Consider the following 24448-nt stretch of genomic DNA (forward strand, 5'->3'; position numbering starts at 1 on the left):
AAGGGTCAAGTTCAAAGAGCCTTGGTTTATTGAATTACAATGGTGTCTTTTTCCCAGGTGCCCTAGGGGTTGATTCTGGAGTCGGGGGCTTCTCAGATCCTGATCTACAGACTTGTGGTGTGAGGCTGTAGTTGGCAACCTGGGCTAAATCTGGTCCAAACTCTTTATAGGTTCAGACAGCGTGGCTCCTGCACTCCCTGGCAGCTCATTAGTTAATACTCTCCTCCCTTGTCCCTCGCAGATGTTGCCTCTCTCTCAGCCTCTCTGAGGTGAGGAGGCACGATTAGGTCACAATGGGCTGATCCTCAGTGTCCTTTTCGGGACAACCCTGACCTGTCCTTTCCAGGGCTCTATCCATGTTTCATCACAAAGCCCCCCAGTGGCTGTGCCTCAGATGAGTCAGCTGGCTTGGGGCTTCATTAGAAACTCTAATTGCCTTTTTTTTAAATTATTTTTTTAACATCTTTATTGGAGTATAATTGCTTTACAATGATGTGTTAGTTTTTGCTTCATAACAAAGTGAATCAGTTATACATACACATATGTCCCCATGTCTCTTCCCTCTTGCATCTCCCTCCCTCTTTTTTTGTTTTTGTCCTCTTTGGGGCCTCCTCGGGCCCAGAGGCGGGGCCTGGAGGGTCTGGCTTCCAGAAATGCCGCCAGCTGCCATGGGAGCCCAAGATGGGAAGTGCGCACTCCATCCCTGGCAGGCACCTCACGCCACACTGCGCATTTCGTGGCCGCACCCATCCCCAGGGTACACTCAGGCGCCACGCAACCCCTGGCCATCCCAGCTCTCCGGCTGCCTGCGATGAGGTCACGGGGTGGGGTCCTGGAGACCCCCCTCCAAATAGGGTGGGGGCTTCCCCAACTGGCCTGGGAATGGCCAAGAGGACGGGAAGGAGGAGATGCTAATCATCTTGTCTGTCCAACCCACCGTTCCCTTTCTTGAGGTTGCATGGCTGGCTTGGACAGAACAGGAGGGAGAGAGGGAGAGCAGAGAGGGTCTGGGACGGAGCAAGACAGCGAAGCCCCAGGCGGGGTCCCTCACTTCCTCCATTCACAAGTGCGGATGGAGAAAGGAAGTAATGCTTTCTCCCTGCGACCTTGACATGAGTTGATGGAACTGCCTTCTCGGTTTTCTACAATCACATCCTTCCCTCTGATCTGAATTTCTCTCCTTTCCCTGAGATCACAGAAGGCAGGGGAAGTCGCTGTATTCCACTTTATGTCATCAGAATTTGACACACAAGGAAAAACAGTCCAGAAACAGATCAACAGCTGGTACAGCAAAGCAGGTAGAGCCCTTTGCACCCCAAGAGCCACGTCTTTGGGGCAGCATCTCACTTTCTCACCCAGGCCTAACTGGCTTGTTGCTAGAGTTTCTGCAGCAGTGGGTTTCACAGACTGAGGTCGCTTAGATGTCCCAAACCACTCAAGCTCCAGCAAACCTACAGGGCTTTCTGAGTACATGTGTGTGCATGAAGAATGAATGTGAGCTCTGCTAAAATCGCACCCTGCTGGGGGGATTCGCAGATCCCTGTGGATATCTAGTTTTTTGCACCTGGAATTCTGCTTCGGAAAGACGGCAACACTGATAACAGAGACTTTCTCAAGGAAATAATAATGACACAGCAAACATTTACTTGCCCCTCCACCTAAAACCACAGGATGCTTCTCCTATGACCCATGCACAGAAGAACCAGGACTGTCTTAGGCTCTCTGCTCCCTACCTGTTTCTGAGGCACAATCAAGAAGACACAGCCACCCTATTCAGATGAGAGCATTGCCAGTCAATGAAAACTTCACAGATTTTGAGTTGAACTTTTTCACTCTGCCCGGGACACAACATCTATAACGGTCTTCTCATGTCACTCCAAAGGAAAAGTCAAACGATTTAATTAACTTTTAAAAAACATAGGCTGCAAAACAAGTTTATAAGAAGTCAGAGTAAGCACACTTCGGAGACCTTCTGGAAGGATGTTAAAATCTTCCATGGGAAAGATTTCTGAGTTAATAGAAAGATCATAGCTCCGGAAGTTGAGTTGCATATAATAGGATAAGAAAACATAGGTAATCTGACCTTTGCAATAAATGAGCCCACCACCACACTGGCAAATGCTAGGTGCATCAGATTGGAGATTTTGAAGATCTGCACACACTTTCTGAGAGAAATGGCATTTTTCATACAGTCAAAAATAGTTCACAGCTGTTCCTGCGACAAGCGGAATGAAAGTAGGAGGAAACACTACAGCTGAGGTTTTCCGACCTCTGACTTATCATTTGTTGACATACTTTCTACAAGTTCCCCATTTCTCTACAAGTAGCTGTCTTAAGTCTTTCCAGTAAATATTGTTGACAAAGGCCAAGTAGAAGGGGAAAAAAAAGAGAAAAACTGCAGTGAAAATAGAAGCTTACCTTTTCTAGGCATTGCTGACATCAAACCTTCCCCCAAATCATGAGGCTTTCTTGTTTTGGTTGTCCCATGAGTTTAGAAACCATTAAAAAAGTTTACAGCAAAAATATGTGTTTATCATTCAAAGCGGCTTCAAAACAACACAAAAAAAAAACTTGGTGAAAAATAAAGTGCTCGTCTGCGCGTGAGAATGCTTTTGAAGCTTGGAGTTCATGCTGCTGTGCAAAGTTTTGCAACTGTCTTTCTCAGTTTAAAAAACCTCCCTCCCCTCCCAGGCACTTGCCAACTTCTATAATTTAAAGCAACTGTGATCCTTCCCATAATACTCACATTTCAAAGCGCTTACTATATACTCTTGTTAGGAATCAGTGGGAGTAGGTGACGTCCTTCTGCAAACCTCAGGCTAAGGCAAATGAAAAGCAAGGGTTTCAGATATCTAAACAGTTCTGTTTCTCTCTTTTATGCATTGCTCTTCTCACCGTGTTCCTTCAAGTGGCTTTTGTCTTTTAAAGTGATGCCTTAAGACCAAGTGGTATCACTTCACTGGAAGCAAAAAGCACATAGGAAAGTTTAGGTCCCTACTTATGGAGCAATAATGCTAGTGAAATTGTGTTTAAACATCACTTTTGCTGACACAATTATTTCCATACAATTTCTCCCTAATGTATCTGTTTGAAAATTTAAATTAGTGTACATTATGTTTTACTAAGAGGGGAAAATGTCTAAAATGATGTTATTTGCATTGGTCTTATTTTAACCTTCATTCTGTATGCAAATCATAACTCGGGGAAGGAAATTTGCTTTGCAGTCTTTCTGTGTAGCTGAAGAAATCTTCTGACATTAAGTCTGTGACCAGTGTTAGCAATTTTTACGATTTCCACCACCCTTACCAAACTGCCATTAATCTCTCTCTCTCACACACACACACACACATTTGTGAATTGACATTTCAGCAAACGTAAAGTGTGGTCAACTGAAAATGGTGATTTAAAAAATATTTATAGTCTATCTTAAAGCATGTCTTGCTCAGCACCTGATAAATGGTAAGTGCTTAATAAATATTTACTGAATGAATAAAGTATCGTGTAGACTCAGATCAACCAACAGTTTTGACAATTTTGGTTTGCATATATGTTCCCATAAGGAAGGTTAATATGTCAAAGCTTGTACAGAGAGTAAGCATATGACAATGTGTACCTCTGCCAGATTTAATGAATGGTTATGGTATAATAAAATTCCCTAAATGAATACAGAAAACATTCATTAAACAAATAAACCACTCAGTGGAGAATCGAAATGTTGACACAGGCACAACCCATTAAGTAAGCTCACTGTGTAAACTGACATAAATAAATTTTGAGACAAAGACCTCGTTCATTGTTTCAAAAACTACAGATTATTTTCCAGTGTGTTTTTGAGTCATCTTAAGTAACTATTATTATGCTATGGATAGAGGGTAATACCTCTGAAATAGTGTAAAGAGAGAAAGGATCGGAAACTACAGGGAAACGGTCAGGTTTCAGATTTCCTTTGCTATAAAAGCAGAGAACAAGGTGGAGCATATTTTTTGCTCTGGCTTCTACTGAGGAGATGTCCAGAGGCACAAGCACAGGTGGTGTCATAGACCTGGATCAACCATTCCAGATATATCTGGATCAATCTGTTCCAGATTCCAGTAACACATCTCTGATGTGTTACTTAATTTCTTTAAGTGTTGGTTTCCTTAATTGTGAAAGATTAAATACAAATATGTTCAAACAACTGATTTGCATGTATACACCTAATACTGCATTTTTCAATAATATTAATAAGCACCTCACTACGTATAAGGTACTTAGCAAGACCTATTTATGAGTCACCTTGATGTAACACAGCGCCTAGCGTTATTTCCCCTGACCAGTACCAAAATTGGTAATGGACATGGGCTGCTGCTCTAACAAAATCCTAAACTTGGTGGCATTGGCCTAATAGTCACGAGGTGGGTGGCAAGGAAACTGATACCAAATGCTGGAAAGGTGAGATGCTATGTTTTGCAGCGACAAAACATTTGGTTAAACTGACACCTACCACAACTTGGAAGGTTCTGTGTGCCAAGTAACCTTGTAGATCTAGAAGGAGAAAATGCGGGGAAAATCGTTAGTTGTGTGTGGTGGCCACTATTGACTGCATTGGCAAGTGTTTCAAGAATGAGCTGAGCCCCAGAAAGAAATAGATAAATTACAAAGAGAAATAAAAGGGAATAGAGACAGTACATAAATTTGATGGCTTGTAAGACACTGCCAATTTTTTTGAGGGACTTATATTGTTAAAATAACCGTAAGCCTATCTGAAAAATGTCATGAAAGACTGAAAACCACTTCTTCCACTAGCAGGAGGTGGACTGTTGGCTGCGTGGAGGGCCAGCTCTACAACACACACCTCAGAGGTGGACAAGGGGACCCTCTCGGAAGGCACAACTTCTGGCCATAGGGAAAAACAGACAAGGAGTTCCCCAAGAGAGCAGATCTGGTGCCTTATGAAGAATCTTCTCTACCCACAAGTCAGAGGGTGGGTGTGTCAGCCTGGCCATATGCAGTATCAATGACTGCTGTGTGTCTCCCATTTTTTCCTTTTCGGGACAGGAATTTTTATTATAGTTATCCTATTGCTATTTTGACATTTGTACTTTGTGTGTATTTGTGTTTGTGTGTGTGTGAGAGAGAGAGCACACTTGTTATTCTGGTTTATCGATCACTTTCTTTTTGGTTCATAGGACACTGGATCAAGAGATGCCACATCCAGACTTAGACAAGAACAGGAACTTCACAGAACCAGGAGTCCTGGACTTTGAGCTGGATGCAATGACCAGATGGGAGTTCCTTTGGGGAGGGGTAAGTGTGCTCTGTGTTTGAAAAGAGGGAAGGAAATCTCGATATATTTGGTGAACAGAGAGTAAACTATAGAGGATACTTTAAGTGTTTACTGGTGTCTACATTTTCCTCACCATTTCCCAGCCTCTCTTGTAGTTTGGTTGACCATGTGACTGATTTCTGGGCGATGGGATTTGAGCAGAAGTAATGTAGGTTAATTGTGGGCTGAGGTAGGTAGAAACTGGTATACCTACGCCACATTCTTTCTTTCTCCCTGTCTACAGGGCAAGAAGCAAAAGACTCAGAGGTGCTGAAGCCCTGTAATAGAAGGAACCCCACGCCTCAAGGCATCCTTTAGAGGCCTGCTACCCAGGAAAGCTGTGTGACCTGCATCAGACATTATTCAGTAATATGCAAACCTAGATTGAGTTCCCCCACTGAGTTTGGGGGTTTATTTGTCAGAGTTAGCTAGCATCAGTTACTCTAACACAGATAGCTATCTTGAAAGATTCTTGGAAGATCGATTGAGATAATAGAGGTAAAGAATGCAGAACAGGGCCTGACACAATAATAAGTGCTCAACAAATGATAGTTATTTTCATATTAACCATAATTTCTCACTTTCTTGCTCTTGCAAAATGAGTCTAGCTAAATGCCAGTTGTGAGTACTTCTATAAGTTTAGGTTTTCTACATTGTGTGCTAATTGGCAAGATAAATTGGAAACCATGGAAAGATTAGGGAGAGAAATAGATGTTGAAAACAAAATTTATTCCGTCTTTCAAAATATATGCATTTATTAAGAAAATTGTCCAGTGGTTTACTGTCAGATTTCAGAAGCAACCTTCAACTCAGGGGATAAAGAAAGTTATAAATTCCAAGTTACAAGTTAAGTAATCTCCTTAACCTTTAACTAGTAAACGCCAAAAAAAAAACATTTGTTTTACTATGTATACAGAACAAAGCCATCATCCTGACATTGACTGTTCCAGGCTACTCCTCTGTAGAAATGGGTAAATATCTCATTAATACTAGTTGAGATCTAACTTTTCTGAAAATTGCCCCCCACTCAGGCCATGTGTTTTTTTATACTGTCTTTGAACAGAGGTATAGAAAGCCCTGGTTGATATATTTTGTTTCTACCTCAGGTATTTTGAGCAATTCCCAATGGACATGTGGCTTCCTTCATTCCACAAACTCAAAAAGAGGCAGGCCTTTTTCTCTTCTACTATTTTAAAGCAACAGCAACAATAATTACAATTTGTTGAGCACTAACTACATACTAGGCACTGTTTTATGTGCTCTGTAAATGTATTAACTCACTTTATCCTTTCAATAATCCTATAAGGTAGATACTAACATTATCATCATTTTATGGCTGGGGAACCTAAAGCACAGAGAGATTAGGTGACTAATTCCAGTCACACAGCCAGTAAGTAGCAAAGCTGGGATTTGAACCAAGTTGTCTGGTTCCAGTACCTAAACTTTTGAATGCTGGTTAAAACACATTCTTCATGCCAAATAAAGAAAATATGCTTACATCATGTATTTTCCTTAGCATCCACTGCACTGGAGTACTGATTACTTCTGAAAGACACTCTAAACTCTTAGAGGCAGCAGGTTGTTTTTCTTGGAAAACATGTACTTCCTTATCTGAATGTAATTACAAAGTTTGAACATTTTTCATATATTAAGCTTTGTGTTCTTATAGTTGACTTTATTTCTTCCCCTTTGCATGCATCAAAGCAGCCAAGTTTCCAATTATATCCTGAATCCCAGGTGGTTTCATCTGGATTTTATAATAAAGCCTTTGCTGAGTTTTATCAAACATGTGAAGACATCGAGGAAGAGGCCAAAGAAGAAATGAACCTTGTTGGGAAACTTCATCTTCCTCTTGGAAGATATTATTAAAGGTTGGAGACTGGAGATCAAATGAAATGTTATTTATTGAGAGTGGTAGGAAATACAGTCATCTCTCAGTACCCATGGGAATTGGTTCCAGGACTCTGGCAGATACCAGAATCTGAGGATGTCCATGTCCCTTATATCAAATGATGTAGTATTTGCATATAACCTACCCAAATCCTCCCTGTATACTTTAAATCATCTCCAGAATACTTATAATACCTAATACAAAATAAATACTATGTAAATAGTTATAAATCAGTGTAAATGCTATGTAAACAGTTGCTGGTATGAAGCAAATTCAAGTTTTGCTGTTTAGAACTTTCTGGAATTAAAAAAAATTTCTATCCATGGTTGGTTGAATTTGCAGGTGTTGAACTGGTGGATATGGAGGGCTGACTGTAATTCAATCCTAACTTCAAGGTGCAGCCACATAGGAGGTGCTGATCTTCTCCAAATTGTCAGGTAGTACACAGATGTGTATTTTGTGCTTATCACTGTTGGGTATTGGAGACACAGATGGAGCAGAAGACATTTCTTTGAGTTTTCAGTCTCTGGCTAACTCATCATGGATTTTGGTCATGGGGAGCAAATCTGAACTCCCTTTTTACTTTCTTAGTGATATAGGGTAGCAGATCAGCCTATAGAAAATAGTCAAAATTAGGAAAGGAGATGACTTATTTGTAGATCCAGGATCACAGATTTGGAAGAAGATTTGAGGGTGTTTTAATTCACTCTCATACTATTCATGATCCATCTGCATAGCTTTGACAGTTGGCTACTCCATTCTGCTTGATGATTCCCAGGGGAAGGAACCACAACAAAACATAGAAGAATCCTCTAAGTAACAGTGACTATTCCTGCTCCATTTTCCACCCATAAAAGTCTTTACAATATCTGAAGGCAACTCTCAGCCTCCCTCCTCCACCACAACTTCCTCTTCCTTTTTCCATGTTCAATGATTCTGGCGCTTTCAACTGTTCTTCATGCAACATGATGGCAATTAGTTCACCATCTTGGTTGGTTGCCCTCCAGTGAATCAATATCCAATTAATGGCTAAATGACTCATGAGCACTGTTGTAAGGTTACCAAGAAATCAACAGCTTGAGGTACAGTCTCTCAAATCTGCCTTAAAATGTACCTCAAAATGAGGTACAATCTCATTTTCCCACCCTTCGCCCCTGTATGTATGGCTCACCTATATCACGGAATTTTGAGGTGCCTTACTCAGCTCCTGACTTTCTTCCCTCTGCAGCGTCTTCTTTCATGAGTTGGTCATTCACCATTTAGAATCTGCAGAACCAACCCAGCTCTCTCCCCTGGCATCATTCCTGATTTTCTGATGTCTGCTAACTCTCACTTCCTGGAGATAGTACATTCCCTTTAGGTTTAATATCTCTAAAGCAAATCTATTTTCACTCAAACCCACTTCTCCTGAGTTGCATAATTCTGTCATTACTACCACAATCCTCGACATTCACAGAAAGATAGACAAGATGAAAAGGCAGAGGGCTATATACCAGATGAAGGAACAAGATAAAACCCCAGAAAAACAACTAAATGAAGTGGAGATAGGCAACCTTCCAGAAAAAGAATTCAGAATAATGATAGTGAAGATGATCCAGGACCTCAGGAAAAGAATGGAGGCAAAGATCGAGAAGATGCAAGAAATGTTTAACAAAGACCTAGAAGAATTAAAGAACAAACAAACAGAGATGAACAATACAATAACTGAAATGAAAACTACACTAGAAGGAATCAATAGCAGAATAACTGAGGCAGAAGAACGGATAAGTGACCTGGAAGACAGAATGGTGGAATTCACTGCTGCAGAACAGAATAAAGAAAAAATAATGAAAAGAAATGAAGACAGCCTAAGAGACCTCTGGGACAACATTAAACGCAACAACATTCGCATTATAGGGGTCCCAGAAGGAGAAGAGAGAGAGAAAGGACCAGAGATAATATTTGAAGAGATTATAGTCAAAAACTTCCCTAACATGGGAAAGGAAATAGCCACCCAAGTGCAGGAAGTGCAGTGAGTCCCATACAGGATAAACCCAAGGAGAAACATGCCGAGACACATAGTAATCAACTTGGCAAAAATTAAAGACAAAGAAAAATTATTGAAAGCAGCAAGGGAAAAATGGCAAATAACATACAAGGGAACTCCCATAAGGATAACAGCTGATTTCTCAACAGAAACTCTACAAGCCAGAAGGGAGTGGCATGATATACTTAAAGTGATGAAAGGGAAGAACCTATAACCAAGATTACTCTACCCAGCAAAGTTCTCATTCAGATTCGATGGAGAAATCAAAAGATTTACAGACAAGCAAAAGCTAAGAGAATTCAGCACCACCAAACAAGCTCTACAACAAATGCTAAAGGAACTTCTCTACATGGGGAACACAAGAAAAGAAAAGGACCTACAAAAAAACCCCCCAAAACAATTAAAAGAATGGTAATAGGAACATACATATCGATAATTACCTTAAACGTGAATGGATTAAATGCTCCAACGAAAAGACACTGGCTTCCTGAATGGATACAAAAACAAGACCCATCTATATGCTGTCTACAAGAGACCCACTTCAGACCTAGGGACACATACAGACTGAGAGTGAGGGGATGGAAAAAGATATTCCATGCAAATGGAAATCAAAAGAAAGGTGGAGTAGCTATACTCATATCAGATAAAATAGACTTTAAAATAAAGAATGTTATAAGAGACAAGGAAGAACACTACATAATGATCAAGGGATCAATCTAAGAAGAAGATATAACAATTATAAATATATATGCACCCAACATAGGAGCACCTCAATACATAAGGCAACTGCTAACAGCTATAAAAGAGGAAATCGACAGCAACACAATAATAGTGGGGGACTTTAACACCTCACTTACACCAATGGACAGATCATCCAAAATGAAAATAAATAAGGAAATAGAAGCTTTAAATGACACAATAGACCAGATAGATTTAATTGATATTTATAGGACATTTCATCCAAAAACAGCAGATTACACTTTCTTCTCAAGTGCACACGGAACATTCTCCAGGATAGATCACATCTTGGGTCACAAATCAAGCCTCAGTAAATTTAAGAAAATTGAAATTATATCAAGCATCTTTTCTGACCACAACGCTATGAGATTAGAAATGAATTACAGGGGAAAAAACGTAAAAAATAAAAACACATGGAGGCCAAAGAATACGTTACTAAATAACCAAGAGATCACTGAAGAAATCAAAGAGGAAATCAAAAAATACCTAGAGACAAATGACAATGAAAACACGATGATCCAAAACCTATGGAATGCAGCAAAAGCAGTTCTAAGTGGGAAGTGTATAGCTATACAAGCCTACCTCAAGAAACAAGAAAAATCTCAAGTAAACAATCTAACCTTACACCTAAAGGAAGTAGAGAAAGAAGAACAAACAAAACCCAAAGTTAGCAGAAGGAAAGAAATCATAAAAATCAGAGCAGAAACAAATGAAATAGAAACAAAGAAAACAATAGCAAAGATCAATAAAACTAAAAGCGGATTCTTTGAGAAGATAAACAAAATTGATAAACCATTAGCCAGACTCAACAAGAAAAATAGGGAGAGGACTCAAATCAATAAAATTAAAAGTGAAATAGGAGAAGTTACAACAGACACCGCAGAAATATAAAGCATCCTAAGAGACTATTACAAGCAACTCTATGCCAATAAAATGGACAACCTGGAAGAAAAGGACAAATTCTTAAAAAGGTATAACCTTCCAAGACTGAACCAGGAAGAAACAGAAAATATGAACAGACCAATCACAAGTAATGAAATTGAAACTGTGATTAAAAATCTTCCAACAAACAAAAGTCCAGGACCAGATGGCTTCACAGGTGAATCCCATCAAACATTTACAGAAGCGCTAACACCCATCTTTCTCAAACTCTTCCAAAAAATAGCAGAGGAAGGAACACTCCCAAACTCATTCTATGAGGCCACCATCAACCTGATACCAAAACCAGACAAAGATACTACAAAAAAAGAAAATTACAGACCAATATCACTGATGAATATAGATGCAAAAATCCTCAACAAAATACTAGCAAACAAAATCCAACAATACATTAAAAGGATCATACACCACGATCAAGTGGGATTTATCCCAGGGATGCAAGGATTCTTCAATATACACAAATCAAACAATGTGATACACCATATTAACAAACTGAAGAATAAAAACCATATGATCATCTCAATAGATGCAGAAAGAGCTCTTGACAAAATTCAACACCCATTTATGAAAAAAACTCTCCAGAATATGGGCATAGAGGGAACCTAGCTCAACATAATAAAGGCCATATACGACAAACCCACAGCAAACATCATTCTCAATGGTGAAAAATTGAAAGCATTTCCTCTAAGATCAGGAACGAGACAAGGATGTCCACTCTCACCACTATTATTCAACATAGTTTTGGAAGTCCTAGCCACGGCAATCAGAGAAGAAAAAGAAATGAAAGGAATACAAATTGGAAAAGAAGAAGTAAAACTGTCACTGTTTGCAGATGACATGATACTATACATAGAGAATCCTAAAAATGCCACCAGAAAACTACTAGAGCTAATCAATGAATTTGGTAAAATTGCAGGATACAAAATTAATGCACAGAAATCTCTTGCATTCGTATACACTAACGATGAAAAATCTGAAAGAGAAATTATGGAAACACTCCCATTTACCATTACAACAAAAAGAATAAAATACCTAGGAATAACCCTACCTAGGGAGACAAAACACCTGTACTCAGAAAACTATAAGACACTGATGAAAGAAATTAAAGATGAAACCAACAGATGGAGAGATATACCATGTTCTTGGATTGGAAGAATCAATATTGTGAAAATGACTATACTACCCAAAGCAATCTACAGATTCAATGCAATCCTTATCAGATTACCAGTGGCATTTTTTATGGAACTAGAACAAATCATCTTAAAATTTGTGTGGAGACACAAAAGATCCCGAATAGACAAAGCAGTCTTGAGGGAAAAAAACGGAGCTGGAGGAATCAGACTCCCTGACTTCAGACTATACTACAAAGCTACAGTAATCAAGACAATATGGTACTGGCACAAAAACAGAAACATAGATCAATGGAACAAGATAGAAAGCCCAGAGATAAACCCACGCACCTATGGTCAATTAATCTATGACAAAGGAGGCAAAGATATACAATGGAGAAAAGACAGTCTCTTCATTAAGTGGTGCTGGGAAAACTGGACAGCTACATGTAAAAGAATGAAATTAGAACACTCCCTAACACCATACACAAAAATAAACTCAAAACGGATTCGAGACCTAAATGTAAGACCGGACACTATAAAACTCTTAGAGGAAAACATAGGAAGAACACTCTTTGACATAAATCACAGCAAGATCTTTTTTGATCCACCTCCTAGAGTAATGGAAATAAAAACAAAAATAAACAAATGGGCCCTAATGAAACTTCAAAGCTTTTGCACAGCAAAGGAAACCATAAACAAGACGAAAAGACAACCCTCAGAATGGGAGAAAATATTTGCAAACGAATCAATGGGCAAAGGGTTAATCTCCAAAATATATAAACAGCTCATGAAGCTCAATGTTAAAGAAACAAACAACCCAATCCAAAAATGGGCAGAAGGCCTAAATCGACATTTCTCCAAAGAAGATGTACAGATGGCCAAGAAGCACATGAAAAGCTGCTCAATATCACTAAATATTAGAGAAATGCAAGTCAAAACTACAATGAGGTATCACCTCACACCAGTTAGAATGGCCATTATCAGAAAATCTACAAACAACTAACGCTGGAGAGGGTGTGGAGAAAAGGGAACCCTCTTGCACTGTTGGTGGGAATGTAAATTGATACAGCCACTATGGAGAACAGTATGGAGGTTCCTTAAAAAACTAAAAATAGAATTACCATATGATCCAGCAATCCCACTACTGGGCATATACCCAGAGAAAACCGTAATTCAAAAAGACACATGCACCCGAATGTTCATTGCAGCACTATTTACAATAGCCAGGTCATGGAAGCAACCTAAATGCCCATCAACAGACGAATGGATAAAGAAGTTTTGGTACATATATACAACGGAATATTACTCAGCCATAAAAAGGAACGAAATTGAGTCATTTGTTCAGACGTGGATGGATCTAGAGACTGTCATACAGAGTGAAGTAAGTCAGAAAGAGAAAAACAAATATCGTATATTAACGCATGTATGTGGAACCTAGAGAAATGGTACAGATGAACCGGTTTGCAGGGCAGAATTTGAGACACAGATGTAGAGAACAAACGTATGGACACCAAGGGGGGAAAACCACGGTGGGGTGGGGATGGTGGTGTGCTGAATTGGGCGATTGGGATTGACATGTATACACTGATATGTATACAATTGATGACTAATAAGAACCTTCAGTATAAAAAAACAAACAAACAAACCTAAAAAACAACTAATACTAAACTTTCTTTGGGTTATTTGTATGGAAATATGTTAATATAAATGTTTCAGACATTACATGAAATTTCTAAAAATCTTATATGTTCTGGTATAATGTTATGTCATAATTCTAGTTATTACTTTAAAATGTATATCTCAGAAGTAACTAAATTTCCTTGTCAATTGCATTATTATGAACTTTCATCAAATTGTTAACCGTGGTCATTTTTAAGTCTTTTGTCATTTACAGACAGTTCTGAGTGTACTCTGATGCTTTTGCAAAAATGTTCCTATAAAAAGTGTTCATCTTCAAGGAATTCATGGAAAAGACTCTGACAAGTACAGGTTTCTGGTAACTGACTCTACTGCTGAACTGAATGAATAAGCATTTTCAGAACTCTAATGGAAAACTGATGAATTCATAAAAGTGCTAACAAAAGATCAAGATAAAAAAATTAATTACATGGGACTGAGTGAACTGATGAGGATGATGATAATTTTTGTGACTTTCTGTTTGAATAAAAAAAAAATCCCACAAGGACTCAAGAGACAAAAAATATACAAATCAATTTTCACTGCAAAGTAAAGGAGCTGTTACAGTGGAGGATTACTGGACTGAATGTCAATATTATGACATAGTATGAGTGTGTTTCGTGTTTGGTAATTGCAATCATTGTTGCTTTTGTTGTGGTCATCCATTTACAATGCTTGGTGTCAGTTTATTTATCTCTTGTAAAAATAAAATACAGTGTGTGTGTGTGAAAAAAAAAAATACCACAGTCCTCTCAGGTTCTCAGGCTTTTAAACATATGTTATTGCTTTTACTCCCTCTTCTACTTCCCTAAGACACCCCATCATTAAATCCTTATTGTCGTTTCTTTATTACGTCTCTAAAATATGACATCCTGGAGCACTTATTTACTGCAATTTATTTACCCCAGTGTCTCTCTGGACTGTTGTCTATGGAATCATATTCTGAAATGTCCCATGGAGAGGGACATAATGGTGAAACAAGTTTGCATGATACTAGTTATATATGGGAATCTCTTAGTCTGCTTGGCCTGCTATAACAAAGTGGTGGCTTAAATAACAGACATTTATTTTCTCACAGTTCTGGAGGCTGGAAGGCTGAGATCAGAGTGCCAATATAAGAAGTCTCTTCCCATCTTGTAGAGGTGCTTTCATGTTGTGCCCTCACATGGTAGATGGCCTTGGCGTCTCTTCCTTTTCTTATAGGGCACTTGTCTCATCATGATGGCCCTCCTCTCATGACATCGAAATTTAATTATCTCCCAAAGGCTCCATTTCCAAATACCATCACATTGGGGGTTGAAATTTCAACATATGAATTCTGGGTTGACACAATTCAGTCCATAGCACTCTCTAAGAAGGGTGTATCACTTAGCTATTTCTATGTAAAAAAACAAAACAAAACAAAAAAACCCCCACAGTTTTTAAAACAGCTTTTTAGTGGCTTTTAAAACAGCAGTCATTTATTATTCCTCATGAACCTGTTGGTCGACTGGACAGTTCCACTGATCTTGGCTGTGCTTGGCTAGGCAGTTCTGGTCTTGGCAGGCACTCCTTCATATGTCTTGTGGTCTGCTGGCTGTTGGCTTATCTTGGATGGCTTTGGCTATGGCACATGACTCCTTTCCATGGCTCTCATTCTCCAGAAGGATAGTCTGGACATGTCCTCAGGTAATTATAAGAGTCTAAGAGAACAAGTTGAAATACGCAACTCATTTTTCAAGTTTTTGCTTGCATCAAGTTTGCTATTGACTCATTGGCCAAAGCAAGTCACATGTTCAAGCCCAGGGTCAGCATTAGAGTCTACCATATCTGAATTGATATGGATGCAAGAATGTGCGAAAGTTTGTGTCATGGGTGCTATCAATCTTCCACTAAAGGGAAAAAATATTCCACCTTTTTTCCTAAAGAAACACTTGATTCAAAGAATGCCTATTTTGAGGCACACATTATGGTACAAATATTGTGCAAAGCAGATTTAGGAAGAGGCTGTTCTAAGGTAATTAAACTTATTGGGAGAAAGGGAATTTTCCACCCCTCTGCTCACATCTCATCTTCAGCCCTTAGGAGAGAAAGAGATAATACTACTACTTTTTCTTTCCATAATCTTCCTTTCCTTGCCTAGTGTCCCTCTAATAGAGAAAATGTTGGTCCAAGACTTGGTCTGCTTGGTCCAAGACTGAAATTTACTGGCCAGAGTTCACTGGGTGGAGACACATCCTTGACGGCCTGGGGCTTTGTTGTCTGAGCTCTCTTCTGATTCTGTGATAGATCAGGGGATGACTTCTGCTCTCAGGGCTGGGCAAAGACAACTATCCTGTTTACCCGTTCACTTCCTCTTCCCCTGGTGAGGTGTGTGGTTTTCAATTTCCTATTTCCATGTAATAACAGGAAAGTCATCTCCCCAGAGATGGGTCCACCATTCTTTCACTCTGTTAGACTTTTGGACCAAACAGTTGCTTAAGTAAGTGGGTTTGGCATTGGTTTGTGGATTTGGGGGTGGAAGATGGAAAGTAGCAATGCTCATTTGGAATATGAAGCATAAACCTTGTGCTTCAACACTAAGCATGAGAAAAGATCAGCTTTCAATCTCCTTGACTAGGGTGTGGTATGAATAGGCATTTGCAAAGCTATTAAATAGCATTATTTTATTCCTCACTTGGCCACTAATTTTTACGTACATAGTTCTCTTGTCCCAGCAAAACCCTGCCTACAAGGACACTCAATGCTTTCAAGCTGTAATCATTTATCTCGCTCACAGGGTATTTATCACTTTCTGCTTTATGTCAGTTCTTTATACGACTGCTTTTTTTTTTCATATTAAAGTATAAGTTTCTCAAAGTCTGGGATTATGTCTTAGCCTTCGTTATAACTTTCTATTATCCCCATGGTGCCTCACATAATACCTTGTATTTATGAGCATACTAAAAAAAAAAAAAGCTACCAAATGAAACCACATAAGGGAAAAACCATTTGGAAGGTTATGTTGTAAAAACATGTTCAGAGTTACCAAGCAAATTTAAGGTGTGCATGTATGCTTTCATCCATTTTCAAACAGATGTGAAGCACTACCAGATATAATTCTTGGGACTGGACGTTACCATATTGTGAACCCTATGAGGGAAGAGAGACTGTGTGAAACTGAAATTATTACATTCTGATAGTAGTTCATTGCCAGAATGAAAGAGGAAAATGGGAAGAGAGTCAAGAAAACATTTTTGCTCGGATTTGATTTCAGGGATGGACAAAATCCCTGGCTCAACTTTTATTTTGCTTTCATGGATGAATTTGTACCTGATTGTGGAGTGTGATTCTTTCAATTCACAAAAAGTAAAAATAAAATGTTAGGATAGATCTTCAGATTTATTTCAGAATTGGCCAGAACTTGAAATAATATATTTTCATTGATGATAGTGGTTCTTTAAACTTGCTGTGTGCTTTCTGTCTTTCTTATTCAAACCAAAATATTAGACTGGAAGAAAGCTAAGAGTTCAGTAATATAATGCATATAGTGTTATATACTTTTTAATGTTATCAAAGTTTATAATAATTGTAGCATGAATGTGATGGGACCTCACTGGGTAACTTCTACTCTTGGCACCTGACTTATAAACACAACCTTAACCTCAAACATAGTGGTGAGAAATGTATATTTACTAAAGGTTTTGAGAGGAGATAGAGGAGATTGCATCACGCACGCAACAGCAACACTTCATCCAAATTACAAGGCTGCTATGTTTAGATAATTGTCAATAACAGAATTCCTCCAGGCTACCTCTTTTTGGCCCACTCTGATGCTACCAGCCTTCCTGGCTTTTGCTCTATGACTTAGATTCAGCTCTGCACCCAGCCATGTGAACCAAGAGCAGAGCCTGGGGCCACCAGGGCTGGGATGTTTTCCAAGAAATTGTTTCCAGGTATTTGGTACCCTCCTTTCATGAGCTCCTCCTTCACTTAACAGCTATCTCTAGGGCAGCATCCTTGAACAGAAGGATCATAAAGTTAATTTACCAACCAAGATTTTTCAAAAACCAACCAAGGTTTTTCAAAATCAGAGGCTCAGAGGTAGTACATGATACTCCCCATGACAACTGCTGATGCCTGGTTGAGAGCCTGAGTTCTAGATCCCAAACTTTCCTCCAAGGCAAATGTTCTTTATGTTATGCACAAATTCAGCGGCATGCCTATATCACTCCCAGGATATGATTTGAAGGATTTAAGAGGCAAGGCCCTCTATCTAAAAATATCTTCTCAAAAATGCTATTTGGGTGCCTTGTCTTTGAAGTAACTCCCATAAATTGCAAGTCATTCTGGAAGGATTTCCTGAGCTTCCTAGACCAGGTTAGAACCCCTCACTATTACCCTGAGCCATTAGCTCCTGGAGGGCCCTGTCTCCTAACTGTTGACATCCCATTCCAGTGAGGACAGGGATGATAGCTGGTTTTGTTCACTAGAGCAAGTCACCCACTAAACACTGAACCATTTAATTAGTTATTCCATCAGTCTTTTGCATGTCAGAAAAAAATGAACTTAATACCAGAGTTGCTTTTCTAATAATTTAGGAAAACCAGCCTCCCTAAGTGTATAGGAGTATTATTCGGAGGAAGGAGAGAGAAAGGAAGCATGCTTGACTTTTAAGCAGGAGTTTAGGTTCAAATACCAGCTGTCTGTGCACTTGTCCTGTAACCTTGGTGGAACACTGAGGCTCTCTGAGTCTCAGCTTCTTCATCTTCAGAAGGAAAGTAGCCATTACCGTACGTAAGCTGACTGAAGAATTAAATGAGATAATGCAAGTGCAATCTAAAATGAGCTATATTTGCTCATAGTTTGCCCTATGCACTTCTTCCATTGCCTGTTCCAGAGTTATACCCTCTTTTAATAAACTGGTAAGCTAGTAAGTAAAATATTTTTCTGAGTTCTGTGAGCTGCTCTAGAAAATTAATTGAATCTGGGGAGAAAAAGGTTGTGGGAACCTCCCATCCATAGCCGGTTGTTCAGAAGCACAGGTGATAACCTGGACTTGTGATTGGTGTCTGAAGGGTGGAGGGGCAGTCTTTTTTTTTTTTTAAAGGCAAATCTATTTATTATTTTTGGCTGAGTTGGGTCTTCATGGCTGCGTGTGGGCTTTCTCTAGTTGCAGTGAACAGGAACTACTCTTCACTGTGGTGCGTGAGCTTCTCATTGCAGTGGATTCTCTTGTTGTGGAGCACTGTCTCTAGGCATGTGGGCTTTAGTAGTCGTGGTGCTTGGGCTCAGTAGTTGTGTCTCTAGGGCTCTAGAGTGCAGGCTCAGTTGTTGTGGTGCAGGGGCTTAGTTGCTCCATGGCATGTGGGATCTTCCCGGACCAGGGATGGAACCTGTATCTCCAGCACTGTCAGGCGGATTCTTAATCATTGCAGGAGGGGCAGTCTTGTGAGGCCGAGCCCTTTATCTGTGGTATCTGACACCATTTCCAGATAGGTAGGGTCAGAAGTGAGTTAAATTTGTGGGAGGCCCGGTCAGATTTTGCTGAGAATTGGAGAATTGCTTGAGGTGTTAGAAAAAAACACTTATCATACAGGCTAATCCCTGGAACCCGGGAATGTGATGAGATATATCTCTGGTGATTGTGTTTTACGATGTGGCACAGTTGACCTGAAGAGAGGGGATTATCTAGGTGCGTCTCGTCTGATCACAGGAACCCCCCAAAGTGGAGAGTTTCTTCTGGCTAGTTGGTGGCAACATCAGATGTCAGAGATTCCAAGAGTGAGAAGGATTCAATGTGTTGTTGCTGCTTTGAATTTGGAGGTGGCCCCGTGAGGAGAAATGCAAATGCAGAGAGTGGACCCCAGGTTACAGCCAGTAAGGAAGCTAAGCTCTCAGTCCTATGACCGCAAGAAAATGAATTCTGCCAACAACCTGAAAGTGTTTGAAGTGGATTCTCCTTCAGGACCCTCAGATAAGAGTGGCCGGGCCAATACCTTGATTTTGGGCTTTGAAGCCTCTGAATATGATATCCAGCTGACCCAGTACTGCACCCCACTCCAACTTCTGACCTACAGAACTGGGAGCTAATAAATGGGTCTTGTTTTCAGTCACTAAGATATATGTATATGTATAACTGATTCACTTTGCTGTACACCTGAAACTAACACAACCTTGTAAATCAACTATACTCTAATAAAAGTTAAAAAAATAAGTTTATGGTAATTTTTTATGTAGAAATAGAAAACAAATATACCCAAGGCTCTTGCTAAAATGATCATTCTGAATCTGTAGGTCTGGCATGGAGCCTGAGTTCTGCATTTCTAATGAGCTCCCAGGTGACTCAAATGCTGCTGGTCTGGAGATTAAATTGGGTAGCAAGACGTGAAAGAACACAAACATCACAGTAACTCTGGTCAAACTCTCTTTTCCACCAGTATTATACCATTTAGGAAATAAATGAATTGTTATTATTAGCTCTACTTTTTTTCCTGGCAGTCTTTTTTCCTAGGATTGTTCTTGTAGTTTGCTTATTTTACAAAGTTCAGTTGTCTCTCCATATCGTAATGTGCTGGAGTGGAGAGAGTGGCCTTCATCTAGGGTCAAATTCTATCTACCCTTCTCACTAGTGATGTGACCTTGGGTAAATTATCTAATGTCCAGGAGCTTCAGTTTCCCCACACTAATGGGTCTACTCCAGCCTTCCTCACAGAGAGTGATGGTCAATCTTGTCTCAACTTGGCTATGGTGCCAACTGTTTGGTCAAACACCAGTCTAGATGTTGCTGGAAAGGTGTTTTGTAGATAGGATTAGCATCTATAATCAATGACTTTTAAGTAAGGGAGACTAGCCTCAATAATATGTGTGGCCCTCAACAAATCCAAGGAAAGCCTTGAGAGTAAAAGCAGGTATCCTAGAGAAGAAGGAATTCTGTCTCAAGAGTGTAACATAGAAATCCTGATGGAATTTCCAGCTTGCCAGTTTGCCCTACAGATTTTGGATTTAGCAGCCCCCAATCACATGAGCCAATTCCTTTAAAAATACATATATATATATTAGATCTCTCTATATCTACCTATCTATAGCTATCTATCTATATCTATCTATCTATCTATCTATCTATCTATCTATCTATCTATCTATCTATCTATCTATATCTATCATCTACATATCTATCTATTTGAGTTCTGTTTCTCTAGAGAATCCACAGGAGTTAAGAGAAATAGTGGCATATTGGAGGCATTAATAAATGTTTATTACTATTTTTAATTTGTATCTCTCCATGTTGCAGTAGATGGAGGAATGTACAAAGGAAGAATTCCCATATTTCATCCCCCTTATTTGGTCACATCTGTTGACCATGTTCTTAGTTCTTTTTCCTATTCCAAGGGTGGGTGGTGGTAGAGATTCAGCAGGTTTCAATATATTACAGACAATGGAGATGATTATCATTGACATGAGCAGCCAAATTGGGGATCAAGTTATAATCATTCTGTGAAGGGAACCTGAAAGCAATTGCTGGGGGTAGATGGGCAGGAAGGAAGCACTTCTCCTGAAATCATACCAGGACCATAATGATGATGGTGCTGGGGTTTCCCCTTTGAAGTCGTGTCTCTGATTATCCACATCTGCCTTCTAATGGACTTGTCAGCAGCGTTTGTACACTGAAGAAGTCAAGGGTTGGTTGGTGGTTCTGGATGTGGATAGAAGGATCACTTCATGTAGGAGAAACTGGAAGTGCCTGGATTGAAAAATAGTAACAATTTTCTGTATCTGTATGGTTTTTGCACCGTTAAGAAGTGATTTTCATTTCTTTACGTTGTCTCACTTTTATAAGTAGTGCCTTGCTATCTCCATTTAGATATGAAACCATGGAGGCACTAAGACTTGGGGGTTTCTCTGTGCAAGTCTTCTCAGCAAGTCAAATGCAGAGCCTGGGTCTGTCTGGTTTTAGGATAGTCCCTTTATCTCTGCAATAGCCATCTCGCTATCCTATCTGTGCAATCCAGCAGGTTGCAAAAATCACTGGCATCAGAAACTCTTCTTTGATCTTCCCTTCTGTGGTGAGTGGAGAAGCCTAATGATTAGAGAGAAACTCTTGGGGCATGGGGCCCTTCAATGTTGGAACCATTGTAATGTGACTCAGGGCAGGAAGGAGGGGGTGGAGTTGGCAGGAAAGATAGGGACCAACAGATGCATAATATAGCTAAGTTTATTAGTGCTCAAGAAATGAGGTCAGTTACATGAGGAGCAGGATTATAAATTTTTTAATGTGGACCAGACAAGAATTTTTGGAAAGAAATTAATTCTCTTGGTGGTGAGGCACATTTAATTTTATACATCCCAGAGAGGTTCAAACTCTAATGCTTTTGGGGGCCAGAAGATAAGTGAATGAGCTGGCTGTGTACAAGATAGTGGCAAGTCAAGGTTACTCTGGAGAACTGGGGAGTCCAACCAAACATGACATCTACAGGTCAAGTTATTGAGGACATGGTGTTCCTATCTCCATCTCTAGGACCAAACAGTTCTATCCTTCCCGGTCATAAGGCAAGAGCTCAGGTTCACACTCCCTGGGGAAACTGGAAAACCACCAGCTGGAGCCCAGCTCTCCCCTTCAAGTGGGAAAGGGAGACAAGCCTATGACATCTAGGGGAGCATGGTGTCTGGGGTCCCTCTCAAATGGGAAGAAATTCAGGATCTAAGCAGTGGATGAGGTCCCCAGGATCCTAGTGGAGGATATGAGATTTTGAAGGATTTGCAAAGGAAGCAGCAGGAAAAAATCAGAGGTCAGAGCTATCTTCAAAGAGGGAGGGAGGGAGCCCACATGAATTGCTAGCGATTCACAGTACAGGTTTGCAGTGGAGCCCATGTCTAAAGAAGTCTGAACTTTGAATTTCTAACGTAAGCAGACCATGGACCATAACATCATAAGATGGGCCTCCTGTGCTACCTGACCTGGCTGACTCCCCAAGGTGACTTCCCCTTTTGCCAATTTTGGTTTTCAATGAATAATCTTTGATTTCAAGAGTATTGTTCACTGGATTTGAATACTTGGGTTTTCAACTTTTTGTTTTCCATGAATAACTTCCCTCGATTTATCTGAAATCACATAGATGTTAATTAAGGGACAATGGCTGTGCCTGTAAATGCTGATGGGGAGAATACGGTGCTGATCTAAAAGGGGAAAGACTCAAGTTCATTCTTTGAGAAGAACTGCCAGAAGAAACCCCATTTTCATTAGTCAAGGGACTGCTACACGGAGCTGGGGATTTGGCAGTGATCACGACAGGCCCGTCTTCCCGGCAGCACTGGTGGAGAGGGAGGTTGGGAGACACCAGTCTGTGTGTGGAAGCCCATGAATTCATGTGACATTCTATTTACACTGCTGGAGAGAGCAGTCTCTTAAGCTCAAATTTGGCTAGAAGCTTGGGATTCTTTGGTAGGCTCATCTCGATATAACTGTGATGAGTCAGGGACCCCTTTGAACTTTTAAATGAGAATTATTAGTCACTTATTTGTCTTTTCACTCATTTGGCAAACAGTTATCAACCACCCACTGTATGGCAGGCTGTGTCCTAGGCTTTAATTAAAGCAATTCACAAAATAAACAAAGTTCTGCTCTTCCAGAATGTATGTCCCAAAGGATTGGGGCAGACCACAGAGGCCAAGTGAACAAAGACTGCATTTCACCAGTTCTTAGATGGGCATTTTTAAAGTTGCAATAATAAGAACTGGAAATATGTCTGCATACTTACATATACTCACACTCAGTGTATCCTGGTACCTGCAACAACCACAAACAAACAAGCAAACAAGACTTTGCTTTGTAGTAATTACTGATTTCAATGGTATAATTACTCCCACTGCAGCCAATTTTAAGCTACCAATGTGATGTCACCACTGAATGTGGAGTTGGGAACAAGTACAGTAAATGCAAGTAACATCAAGAGCATAGATAATAATAAAATGTAGTAAAATATTGAAGGTGTTATGAGTTTTTTTATATTTGTTACCTTTATTTTTAATATTATTTATTTAATTTTAAGTTTATATAATTTAATTTTAATAACAGCTGTGTTAACAATGGGCTCACAGAGTGTCTGGAAATTTAAAAATGAGATATCATGAGCCAGTACGGCTGTGTCTGGCATGCCACTGACACACATACATACACACACGTGCACAGTCACATGCATACACGCATACATGTACATTTTGGGAATCACGTGTGTGCACTGACTGAAACCTCCAACTCCAATCTGGGTGGTTGTTCTTGCTTTTTCCCATTCCATCTTTATTTATTTTTATTTATTTAATTAAAAAAAATTGAAATATAGTTGATTTACAATATTGTAATAGTTTCAGGTGTACAGCATAGTGATTCAGGGTTTTTTTTTTTTTTTTTACAGATTATATTCCATTATAGGTTATTACCAGATATTGGGTATAATTCCCTGTGCTATACAGTAATTCCTTTGTTGCTTATCTATTTTATGTATGGTAGTTTATATCTGTTAATACCTAATATTAGTCATTTGCTCAATCTTATTATACATCTAAAGTAGTTATAAAATTGCTTTACCCACACCACTAAGCAAAACAAATCTACTAAGAGGAATTCAGTTGTTCCCCAGTCCTCAACCCCATTTAAGACTGAGAGTACACAGTGACATACTGTGTCATAGATACTCAAATTAGTTTTCCACCTACTGAACCTCATAAGTATTCATTTTAAATACATTTGGGTTTATTTATTTTAGTTTATTTTCTGCTTTAGGTTTTCTTTCCTCCTTTCCATC

At 39.5% G+C, this 24448-nt stretch overlaps 1 protein-coding gene across 5 annotated transcripts in view; it reads right to left on the reverse strand.

The window, feature by feature from the left end:
• The window catches only part of C1QTNF7 (C1q and TNF related 7), a 147989-nt gene extending 127290 nt beyond the window's left edge, over positions 1-20699 (reverse strand). For 4 of the 5 annotated variants that reach the window (XM_082389533.1, XM_082389538.1, XM_082389535.1 and 1 more), the window contains exon 1: positions 2419-20699. In XM_082389533.1, the coding sequence (XP_082245659.1) occupies positions 2419-2440 (22 nt within the window). In that variant the 5' untranslated portion in view covers positions 2441-20699. The remainder of the gene's footprint in view (positions 1-2418) is intronic. The other variant, XM_082389540.1, reaches the window with a different exon arrangement.
• Positions 20700-24448: the final 3749 nt, after the last annotated feature.

Source organism: Balaenoptera borealis (assembly GCF_965194805.1).
Source record: "Balaenoptera borealis genome assembly, chromosome: 4".
NCBI lineage: Eukaryota > Metazoa > Chordata > Mammalia > Artiodactyla > Balaenopteridae > Balaenoptera > Balaenoptera borealis.